The sequence below is a fragment of the Vombatus ursinus genome, unplaced genomic scaffold, assembly GCF_900497805.2.
Source record: "Vombatus ursinus unplaced genomic scaffold, bare-nosed wombat genome assembly UNPS02003292.1, whole genome shotgun sequence".
NCBI classification, from domain to species: domain Eukaryota; kingdom Metazoa; phylum Chordata; class Mammalia; order Diprotodontia; family Vombatidae; genus Vombatus; species Vombatus ursinus.
In genome coordinates, this window is record NW_020943070.1 from 5,412,449 (window position 1) to 5,424,533 (window position 12,085).

Below are 12,085 nucleotides of genomic sequence, written 5' to 3' on the forward strand. Positions count from 1 at the left end.
GACAATCTGCAAATAAGAATAAACCAACAGGCTGTCTAAAGGGTTAGTTGGAGGTAATCTCCAAGAGAGGACAGGTGACTAGGGAAGGCTTCTTGTAGAAACTAAGACTTGAAAGAAGCCAGGAAAACAGGGAGGCAGGGGGAAACAGGGAGAGCATTCCAGGCATCGGGGACAGCTAGCACAAACACCCAGAGGTGGGAGATGGAGTGTCATTCTCTTGGTCATTATTCTTTCATATTTCCTGTTCTATAGACTGTTTGCACAGGTGGGGAAAATAGCTGCTTTTTGTAATTGAATAAACGCATTGGGACTTAAGGTCATCCTCTAGAGGCTTGCTGCAAACATCCTTGGTAGCAAGCAGGACAAAGACCTCGCCTATTCCCACATAGTTTCAATTTTTTCTGCTAGGTCTCCTTACGTTGAAAGTTTATGTTGAAAGCTTCCTGTTCCCCAATGGTTGGAAGTTGTACTTGGTAGAGTGACATCAATTGAAACTGCTATTCTTAAGCTGCTTTATTTTTTTTTTTGGCTAGGCAATGGGGTTAAGTGACTTGCCCAGGGTCACACAGCTAGTAATTGTCAAGTGTCTGAGGCCAGGTTTCAACTCAGGTCCTTCTGACTCCAGGGCCGGTGCTCTAGCCACTGCGCCACCTAGCTACTCTTCTTAATTTACTATCAATAAGGGTTCTATGCAAGTGGTTACAGACCACAGTTCCACCCATGACAATGGTCCAGTTTCCGTGGAGTTCATTTGCTAGATTCTCAAGGACATTTTGAGGTTATTGTTTGGAATATGTGGATTTATCGTCTGTTAGATTTTTTAATAACAGGGAGCCTGGGATATAGAATTCTAATTGCCAGTCCGTGTCTTGCCGGGTATTCAGTAGGTGCTTAATTTTTACAACTTGAATCAGTGTGTTGCTCAATATCTACTCATCCATTGCATTATTTTCACTGACCAGTAAGTCTAGGCTCCATAAGAATAACCCATAGTTCTGGTCATCCTGGTTTGTCGTCAAATAAACAAATCCGCCCACTTGCTTGATACTTTTTTTTTTAAGGCAATTGGGGTTAAGTGACTTGCCCAGGGTCACACAGCTAGTGAGTGTCAAGTGTTTGGCCTGAGACTGGATTTGAACTCAGGTCCACCTGACTTCAGGACCAGTGCTCTATCCACTGCGTCACCTAGCTGTCCCTTGTTTGATGTTTCTTTGTGGACATATTGTTAGCTTAGCTTGTGTGGCTAATGACAGCCATTATTATTATTCTTCTTGTTATTGTTATTTATGGTTGTTGTTGTTGTTACTACTCTCTCCATGCCCCGCCCCCCCCCCCCCCCCGTGCTGGTAAAGCACATGAAGGATAAACGTAAAACCTCACATTTGAGTTCAAAAAGTCCAAGAGTACAAGCATAAGATGGGAGAAAGAAATGGGTAGACAGAGGTTCATGGGAAAAGGACTGATGAATTTAGAAGACCCCCAAGCCCAATGTGAGTCAACAGTGTGACATAGCAGCCCCCCGAAAAAAATTAAAAATGCTTTGATTTGATCTTAAGCCACCCTGATGAATGCTTAATAGCCCAAGAGAAGTGATGACCCCACTGCATGCTGCCCTCTCAGACCAGATCCGTAGTGGCACATTCCATTCTAAGCACCGTATTTTAAGAAAGGTTCCAACAAGCTGTGGGGCAGCTAGATGGTGGAATGGATAGAGTGCTGAGGCCTGGAGTCAGGAAGACTCATCTCCCTGAGTTCAAATCTGGCCTCAGACTCTTACTAGCTGTGTGACCCTGGGCAAGTCACTTCACCGTGTTTGCTTTAGTTTCCTCATCTATAAAATGCGCTGGAGAAGGAAATGGCAAACTGCTCCGGCATCTCTGCAAAGAAAACCCCAAATAGAGTCACAAAGAGTCAGACATGACTGAACAACAAATTCTAACTCCACATCTAGACCTATTTCATCACACTATGTCATTTTAATGAGTTCACGGCAGTGAGTTCCCTCCCACTTTAGGTTGAATGAAGTGTGGGTGACCACTGCTGGTCAGGAATGTTGCAGAAGGAATTCCTGTCCACACTGTCTGGGCTACATGGCCCCCTCAGGGGGCCAAGATTCTGTGGGCCAAAGCACAGGTCACTCCCCAGGCCCCTGGACTAATTCTAATTGTCCCCCAAGGGAAGCTCATTCTGAATCAAGTAGACAGTTTTCTGCGAGAATGCTGGTCAGGTTGGCTCTCAGTTAATTTGTTGTCAAGGAAATTACTGGTAGAAAACTGGGCTGTTTTTCAGAGGTCACCCAGGCCACAAGGAGCTCATGAAAAAGCTACGAGGTCACAGATTTAGAGTAGGAAGATGCCTTACAGATAATCTAGTCCAACCTCTTCATTTTTCTACATAAGGAAACTGAGGCAGCATTTGAACTCAACTCCTCTGCCAACCAACTGCTTTGAAATTCCTTTTCCTGCCCAGTCAGACCAAGCTCATGGGGCTGCTTTTAATGGAGAGGTTTCTGCCAGTGTTGAGCAGAAAGGCCCAAGGCTGCCTAGATATTTTTCCTCAGTCTGGAGAGACTGCTTAGATGTGGATAAGGCATACCCCAAAAAGCCCAGTCCTTCCTCCATTCATTCACTTTTTCAAACATTTTCCCCCTCCTCTTCTTAAAATCTTTAGTGGGCTTCAAGGCTAATCTCAGGTGGAACAGTGCCTGGAGTTAGGAAGACCTGAATTCAAATCCAGCCTCAGACACTTACTAGCTGTGGGGATCTGGACAAGTCACTTAAGCTCTCTCTGCCTCAGTTTCCTCAACTCTAAAATGGTTACAATAATGGCACCTACTCCCATAGGTTGTTGTGAGGATCATATGAGATCAGACTTGTAGAATGTTTGGTACATAGTAGGTGCTTAATAAATCCTTCTTTCCTTCCTGAGCCACCTTCTACTCTCTGCCAGGAGTTAGCCTTCCTTCCCTCTACCAGGGAGGGAGTGTGGGGTAGACTCGTGGATTCAGAATGGGAAAAATGGGAAAGATGAAATAGAATCACAGCCCTCCTAGGGCTGGGAGGGATCTCAGGAGGCATCTGGTCCACTCCCCTTCATTTGACATATGAGGAAACTGAGGTCCGGGGAGTACATTTAAGTGATTTGCTCAAGATCATACAGAGAGTAAAAGTCAAGTTGGCAGGTGTGTCCCACAGAACAAAAGGCCAGAAGGTGGTGCGGTTGTACCCCAAGCTTTCTGCGGGAGTGCCTCCCTGCCCCCCAGGGAACTCTCACCAAAGGAGTTCATCCTCAGTGCCAAACCACTTAGCTTAACTCTGCATATATTATCCCATAGAGGAGGTGTGGACAATCTCTGTCTCTCTGAGGGTCTCTCTCTCTCCCTCTCTCTCTCCCTCCCTCCCTCCCTCCCTCTCTCTCTCCTTCCCTCTGTCTCTCTGTCTATATCTCTCTGTCTTTCTCTCCCCCACCCCGTTTTCTATCTTCCTCCTCACTCTCTTCTTCTTTCTCTCTCTCTTTCTCACACACACACACACACACAGTCTCACATACACTCTCATACACACACACACATGCTCTTACACACACACTCACATACACTCTCTCTCTCACATACACACACTCACATACACTCTCTCTCATACATACACACACACATGCTCTTTCACACACACACACTCACATACACTCTCTCTCTCACACACACATACACTCTCTCCCTCTCATACATACACACACACTCACACACACACACACATACACTCACATACACTCTCTCTCTCCCTCTCTCATACATACATACACTCTCATATACACTCTCTCTCTCACACACACACACACACTCTCACATACACTCTTTCTCATACACACACACATGCTCTTTCTCACACACGCACTCACATATACTCTCTCTCTCTCACACACACACATACACTCACATACACTCTCTCTCTCCCTCTCTCTCTCATACATACACACACTCTCACATACACTCTCTCTCTCTCACACACACACACACACACACACACACACACACACACACACACACACCCCTTTGCAGCCCCAGACACTGGGGCAGAGGAGATCAGCCTTGGGGCTGAGTCCTTCTGAGAACACTTGGAGAGTTACACCATAGTGCCTCACTGGCCAAGCCACACCTGACGCTTAAGCCCAGGACAGGGAAGCCTGAGGTGGTATCTGGACTCAATGCTATCTCCTCTGACTCTCTACCCATTGTCCAGACTGAACATGAGTGGTGCAGCTCAGGAACTGGAGATGACTCAGCAGAATCGATGCTAAGAAGGCCGTTCCAATGACTTAACACAGTTCAGTGATGAGTCTGAGGAACTGGCCTAGCCCAGGGTGAGCAAAGCAAGCGTATGTTCTGGACTCTGGCCCCCTCCAAGAAGTCTTCTAGGATTCCCTCACCAGATGACATTCTTTCCTCCTGAGGGCTCCCACAGTATTTCCTTTTCAGCTCTGCTCTGGTCTCTATGCCTTGCATTTTTGAGGTATTTCTAAGGTACTGGTAGGCAGGGGCTTCTATGGGGCCTAGGACAGTGCCACACACACTGGAAGACACACAATAACTCCTTGTTGGAAAGATATCTGCTAAGTACCAACCTGAAACAAGACACTTGTGAGCCCAAGGCCAGCTCTGGAAATTGCTTCCCCTGAGTGTCTCTTACTATCTGTCCACTGCAGCCTTCAAGCCTTCCCTGCAACACATGCCTGTGACTTGACTTATCACCCCAGCAATCCCTCAGGCCATTTGAGAGCTGAAATTCCTACCATTAAAAATATGGGCCTTTATAAGACGTGTTTTTTAAAAAATCCCTTGTTGAGAAATAGTCTGGTACAGTGGAAAGGGGAAGCTTTGAAGTCCAAGCGATGAGTGGAAATCCTTCCTCATCACTTATGTGACCTTGGGTAAATCATTTATTTTTCTGGGCCTCAGTTTCCTCATCTGTAAAATGTGAGGGGATGGACTACCTGGTCTCTGAGAAACCTTCCAGCTCAAAATCTATGAGCCAGCAGTCCTACTGTGTGGGGTTGCCCACCCTGCCTACCACAATCCCAGGTCTGGGTATAGGAATTGCATGCTTCCCATGTCCCATTTCTGGGCCTGCACTCTATCTATGCCTTGATGGTGGTCCAGAAGACAGAAAGCCAATCACCTGCCTCTTCCATCTGATTTTGTTTCTTAACCATTTAGCTCCCAGCCCCAGCTATGACTCCTCCAAAAAAGGCGTAATAGAAAGAGCAGATGACCCAGGCTGGAACCATGGTTATGACACTAACATCTGTATGACCTTGGGCAGATGTGCTTCTCTCTCCGTGCCTCACTTTCCTCACCTGGAAAATGGGGTTAACAATACTTTCCTAGTATTTCCTATTATCCCAAGCTGGCTGAGAGGAAAACTCTGTGCAGAGAGACAGGAGATCAATCAATCAACAAGAACCTATTAAGCACCTACACTGAGCTAGGCACGGGAGAGAGAAAAATAAAAGTGTAGCCAATCCTGCCCTCAAGGTGCTTACATTCTATCTGTAGCTTTGAGAGCTTATATAGGATGTTCACTAAACCAATGTCCCATCATTTTCAGGGGGCAGGGCCTAGCAGCTGGGAAGGGGAGGAGGGATGCTAAGAGACAGAGGTGAAGAGAGGAAGACCTGGGAGACAGCCTGAACATGGATGGTGCCAATAAGAGAGGGGGAAGATGGGGGGGAGGGGAGGGAGTGATGAGATGAGATGAGACACATCAGCATCATTCCTCCTCCTGGATCTGTATTTCCTAGAGTCAGTGCCATGGTGACATGGAAGGAGCGCTGCCTTGGAAGTCCCAAGATCTGAGTTCAAATTCTGCCCCTGCCCTGTCTTGTCTGAGTTAACTTTGAGCAAGTCTTTCCCTCTGTGGGTCTCCATTTCCACATCTGTAAAGACTGAACAGGATGGTTTTGAGGCTCCTTTCATATGCCCATGGTCCCAGGAGCCTTGGTCTTCCTTCCTGGGCAAAGAGAATCTTTCTCTAATGGAAGTGAAGCAGCTTTTGCCGGACTGTCCTGGAATGAGCTTCTGCCCATGTTCACCAGCTGGTCTCTATAATTCACAATGTATCACAAGCTCCTCCATACCTCCAATCTCCCACTGGTGTGGCTCTTCAATATCTGCTTAGCTGTCTGCAACACAGTAACAATTTCTGTGTGTCTCTGTCAATGTCTGTCTCTCAGTCTCTCTTCTGTGTGTGTGTGTCTCTCTCGTCTTTCTATTTCTCTGTCTCTGCCTCTCTTCTCTGTTTCTCTCTCTATGTCTCTCTCTGTCTCTGTCTCTGTGTGTCTCTGTCTGTGTGTCTCTGTCTTCTCCCCCTTTCTCTGTCTCTCTCCCCACCCTCCTCTCTATCTCTTTCACAGACATACACATAATCTCTTTCCCCGCGACTCTTCTTTCTCTGGCCTCAGTTTTGCTCCAGAATCTGCCTGTGAGCCCTCATCTGTTTAGGATACCACACTGAGCCACATCAGTTGTGTCTGCAGCTCTGGGCTGAACCCACAGTCCGCAACTGGAAAAGTCCTTAAAGATCATTGAGTCCACCTTCCCAGACAGGGATGGTGACTTGCCCACAGTCAATGAGAAAGGAAATCCCCTAGCCAGGATTCAAACCCAAGGGCTCTCTGCCTGACCCCAGCCCCCTGGAGTTGGCAGGGCTGTCCCTCTTGGGAAGGGGACCCTCCCTGCTGAGAGTCCCGCTTTCTGAAAAAGAGGCCTGGGATCCGTCTCTCACTGTGCTCATCAGAAAAGCTGCTTCCTGACCCTCAGAAAGCTCTCCTGTCTCCTCTTTATTTATAACGTTATTTCCCTTTTCCGAGTGGTTGGGGATCAGAGGCCTTCCGGCAGAGCCTGCTTGGTGATGCCATGAATCAAGGCTGCTCCAGAGGAAAGGGAGGGGAGAGGAAAGGCGGACCAGGGAGAAGGATTCCTAGCCAAGGAAATCACTTACTACGAAGGAATATTCTCTCTTCTGGGGCCTGTGATCAAAGCATTAGGCACAAGCAAGAAGGGACCTATCAGTGGACATTGCTACCACCCTTCTCTCAAAGAAGGAAACTATGCTGACTGGGGTATAGTAGTCAGTGGACCTGGGTTCAAATCCTGCCTCTTACAACTACTTCCTCATGAGTAAAGGGGGGCGGTGCTATAATGCTTATGCAATGTACCTCAGAGCCTGCTTAGGGGAAGATCACTTTGTAAACCTTAAAGCTGGGGCAGTTAGGTGGTGCAGTGGATAGAGCACCGGCCCTGGAGTCAGGAGGACCTGAGTTAAAATCCGTCCTCAGACACATAACACTTACTAGCTGTGTGACCCTGGGCAAGTCACTTAACCCCATTGCCTAACCAAAAAAAAAAATTCTTAAAGCTATATAGCAATGTGAGTATCCTTGGGTCACCTCATTGTGCCAAGCACCATGCCTGAACTATGGTAGGAGCATCAGATCAGCTCTAGAACTGGGAGGAGTCTTGGAGGTTATCTGGTCCAACTCTTTTGTTCTCCAGATAAAGGAAAGGAAGGCTGGTGATGGGGAAGAGGCCCCAAGGTCACTCTGGTACTGAACAACAGAGCTGGGAACCAGCCCCAGCAGGTGCTTAATGAAGGCTTACTGACAAACCAATGGAAATTAAATGATTCCACATTATTTGGGACCAAACTTGACCCTAAAGAAGAAATGCGAAAAGGTGTCTCCCTGCAAATCTTGGCAAACATGAAGGATTACGGGGTCTGGAACACTGTATAGAATGTCAGATCTAATCAATATGTTACTTAGATTCACTGAACTTGCTTCCTCCTTTTAAAATTATTTATTATAAGAAATGACTTTCTTAGAAAGGCAGGGAAATTCACTGGGAAATGCAGGTTATATAAAAACAAAAGATTGCAATGAAATGTATTATGAGTAAGCAACAGTGAGCATCTACTTTAAGATTTGCAAAACACTTTATACATGGTATCTTATTTGACCTTATTTGAGGTAGGCGCATTATTATCACTAGCTTATAGATGATGAAACTGAAGCCCGGAAAGTTTAAGTGACTTGCCCAAAGGTCACACAGCTAGCAAATGCTGGAGGCAGGATTCAAACCCAGGTCTTCTCCATTCCAAATCCAGCCATCTATCTACTACACCACTAAGACACCCATAAATAAATAAAATAGAGGCTCTGAATCTTTTGTGTGTCATGGACCCCTTCGTGTAAAGTTTGTGGGCTCTGTCTCAGAATCATTTTTTTAAATGCATAAAATAAAAAGTGTAGGATGACAAGAGAAACCAATTATATTGAATTGCCACTATCAAAATGTTCTAAAACAATTTCACAGACTTCAGAGCAAGAACCTCTGGAAGAAATGTTTGTTGAATGAATGAATGACCAGTATTGGAAAAGATCTAATCATAAGCCTTGACTGGAGCAGCAAAGGGTCAGCCTTTATCTATTTGAATATTTGTGGAGGGCAATGTTGCTACAACAGATCTCTCTATGGAGCCCACCCTGGTTTTCCCCATCCTCACCCCAACCTTCTCCATGTCCATCCTGGTGTTTCCTCACAGCACGGTCACAATCACTTTCATCCCCACCTGGGTGCCTGCCTCCATCAGATTCCCCGTGTGGAGGGAGGCAGGGGGAATCTGTCCCCTTGCTTCTTTATCATCTGCTCTTCTCTCCTTTTCGTCACCATCATTCCCTCTTTTCTCTCCCTTCTTATCCTTTCCCCTTCACATCTTTCATTTCTTCTGTCCCCGACATGTTTGGCTCTCCTTCCTCCTGGCTTTCCTCCTCTCCCCCTCACTGATACCCCCTCTGCTCCCCAGCTCCTTTTGCCCATTCCTATGCCCCTGTTTTCTCCCCCTAGTCCCACGTACTCAGCGTCTCCCGCCAACTTTCTCTCTCTCTCCTCCCACTCCCTCTCTCTGCTTCACAGGGGCTGTGAGGGCCTCCAGTATCTTCCCCATCCTGAGCGTGATTCTGCTTTTCATGGGGGGCCTCTGCATCGCAGCCAGTGAGTTCTACAAAACCCGACATAACATCATCCTGAGTGCCGGCATCTTCTTCGTGTCTGCAGGTAAAGACATGATGACGGAATGGGCAGTTCAGTGGCCAGAGGGATCTGGCTTCAGGGAGAAGGAGGGGTGTACAGAGAAGACCGAGGCAGAGAGAGAGAGAGAGGGAGGGAGGGTGGGAGGGAAGGACGAAGGGAGGGAAAGAGAGGGAGGGAGGGAGGGACAATGGGGCCCTGGTAACAATGCTGGGGGGGGTCACCCCACAACTGGAAACAGCTGGTTCTCTTGTGTTCTTCATCCAATGAAAGGCAAGCTTTCTGAGAGCAGAAACTAGTGACTTCCTAGAGGAAGGGCCCCACTAAGGAAGACTGGGGGGGTGGGGTAGTGGGGCAAAGACAGGTGTGCCTCATTTCATACCTAGGAAGCAGTGTGGTACAGACTCCATCAAGCTGGGTAGGCTGACTCAGTGACATCCAGACACTGAATAAACAACGTATCACCCATGTGTTGAAAGAGACAGACAGACAGAGGCAGAGAAAGAAGGAAAGGGAAAGAAAGAAAAAGGAAGGAAGGAAGGAAGGAAGGAAGGAAGGAAGGAAGGAAGGAAGGCAGGACGGACATCTATAAAACATTTTAAAATATTTAGCAAAACAAAAAGCCCTTCAGGAAGTGCTACAAACAGGGCAATTTTGTTCAATTTAACGTACATATTTAAAAAAAAAAAGTGGTTCAGGGGCAGCTGGGTAGTGCAGTGGATAGAGCACCAGCCCTGTAGTCAGGAAGACCTGAGTTCAAATCCAGCCTCAGACACTTACTAGCTGTGTGACCCTGGGCAAGTCACTTAGCCCCAATTACCAGAAAAAAAAAAAGAAAAAAAGAAAAAGAAGTGGTTCAGTTTGTGACACAAGTTCTTTTTTATTCTTTGCACACTGAAATATTACTGTTTGTTATGATTAAGTCCATAATAAAAAAGAAATAATTTTAAAGAAAAGGGTCTATATTTTGTTTATTCCCACTTTTCATTTATACCCAATTGTCCTTTGAGGAGGATTCTACTATCTGAATTAATCAAGTCAACCATAAGATGTAGAGCTGGGAGGGGACCTTAGAACAAGGGATGTCAGAGCTGGGAGGGGACTTAAAACAAGGGATGTCAGAGCTGTGAGGGGACTTAAAACAAGGGATGTCAGAGCTGGGAGGGAACTTAGAACAAAGGATGTCAGAGCTGGGAGGGGACTTAGAACAAGGGATGTCAGAGCTGGCAGGGGCCTTAGAACAGGGGATGTTAGAGATGAAAGGGACCTTTAAAAATCATCTCATCATAGGTTCACAGTCTCAGAGCTGTAAATGACCTTAGCCATCAAATCCAGTCCCCTCATTTCAGAAGGGAGGAATCTGAGGCAGACAGAGGTAAAGTGACTTGCCCAAGGTTATACAACTAGTGTTACCTGAGGCAGGATTTGAACCCAGGTCTTCTGAACTCTAGACTCCATGCTCTTTCCTTTGCACCATGGTGCCTCTTCCAGTATTTGTTACTCATATGCTTGCCCTCCATTACACTGTAACTTCCTTGAGAGCAGGGACTATTTTTTTAAACCTTTCTTTGTATGCCCATCCCTTAGCACAGTGCTTGGCCCATAGTAGGCTTCCTGGAGGGGTTGGCACCTGAGCCATGTTTTTGTTTTTGCTAAGTAATGGGGTTAAGTGACTTGCCCAGGGTCACACAGCTAGTAAGTGTCTGAGGGTGGATTTGAACTCAGGTCCTCCTGAATCCAGGGCCAGCGCTCTATCTACTGCGCCACCTAGCTGCCCCTGAGCCATGTTTTTAAGAGTCCTCAGGGATTTCCAAAGGCTGAAAGTGAGGAGGGAGAACCATGATTTGCATGACCTTGGACTCTGACCTCTGAACCCCTCCGGGACTCATTTCATTTGTGAAAGGTGCCCTGGATCTCTAGAGGTGCGATCTAATGATTGTATGATAATAAAATAATAATAATAAAATAACGGAGAAGGGTCTAGACGCCCTTTGAGGTCCCTTCCAGCTCTAGAGGATCCATAGTACCTATATTACCTTGGAAATATTGTTTGGTCTCTCCAGCCTCAGTTTCCTTACCTGTAAAATGAGGTACCTTCAATAGATCCTCCTCATGCTTCCAGGATGTACCAACCGCCATCCACTGCTGCTTGGAAACTAATGAGCCCTCTTCTTCCTTTTTCCTCCCTCCTCCCCCCATCACATTCCCCTAGGTCTGAGTAATATAATCGGCATCATTGTGTACATATCAGCCAATGCTGGAGACCCTTCCAAGAGTGACTCCAAGAAAAATAGCTACTCTTATGGCTGGTCCTTCTACTTCGGGGCCCTGTCCTTCATCATTGCCGAGATGGTGGGAGTGCTGGCTGTCCACATGTTTATCGACCGGCACAAACAGCTTCGAGCCAATGCCCGTGCCACGGACTACCTCCAGTCCTCCGCCATCACCCGCATCCCCAGCTACCGCTATCGCTACCAGAGACGAAGTCGCTCCAGCTCCCGCTCCACCGAGCCTTCCCACTCCAGGGATGCATCCCCCGTGGGCATCAAAGGGTTCAACACTCTGCCCTCCACAGAGATCTCGATGTACACCCTAACCAGGGACCCCCTGAAGGCCGCCACCACCCCCACCACCACGTACAACTCTGACAGGGATAATAGCTTCCTCCAAGTTCACAACTGTATCCAGAAAGAGAACAAGGACTCTATCCATACCAACACAGCCAACCGCCGTACCACCCCTGTATGAAGCCGAGGCCCAGAGCTCCGAGTCGGGGCCAGGGGAAAGAGGCCAGGGGAACAGGCCGGGCCAGGCTAGGGTCAGTGGGGGTGGAAAAAGAGGGGTGGGGGGGTTGGGGGGAACAAAACCAACCAAGTGGGAACCTTCCAAAAGCAAAAAAGGAAAAAAAGAAAAAAAGAAAAAAATAAGTCAACAACAACAAAAAAATACAAAAACAAAATAAGAGAAATGAAGAGATCAACAGGAAAAAATGTGGAAAAAAAA

At 47.0% G+C, this 12,085-nt stretch overlaps 1 protein-coding gene across 1 annotated transcript in view; it reads left to right on the plus strand.

Moving 5' to 3' along the window:
• CACNG2 (calcium voltage-gated channel auxiliary subunit gamma 2) overlaps positions 1-11,831 on the plus strand; it is a 153,198-nt gene extending 141,367 nt beyond the window's left edge. The window contains exons 3-4 of the mRNA XM_027871930.1: positions 8,969-9,109; positions 11,295-11,831. Coding sequence (XP_027727731.1) covers positions 8,969-9,109; positions 11,295-11,830 — 677 coding nt within the window. The 3' untranslated portion in view covers position 11,831. The remainder of the gene's footprint in view (positions 1-8,968; positions 9,110-11,294) is intronic.
• The last annotated feature ends 254 nt before the right edge of the window (positions 11,832-12,085 follow it).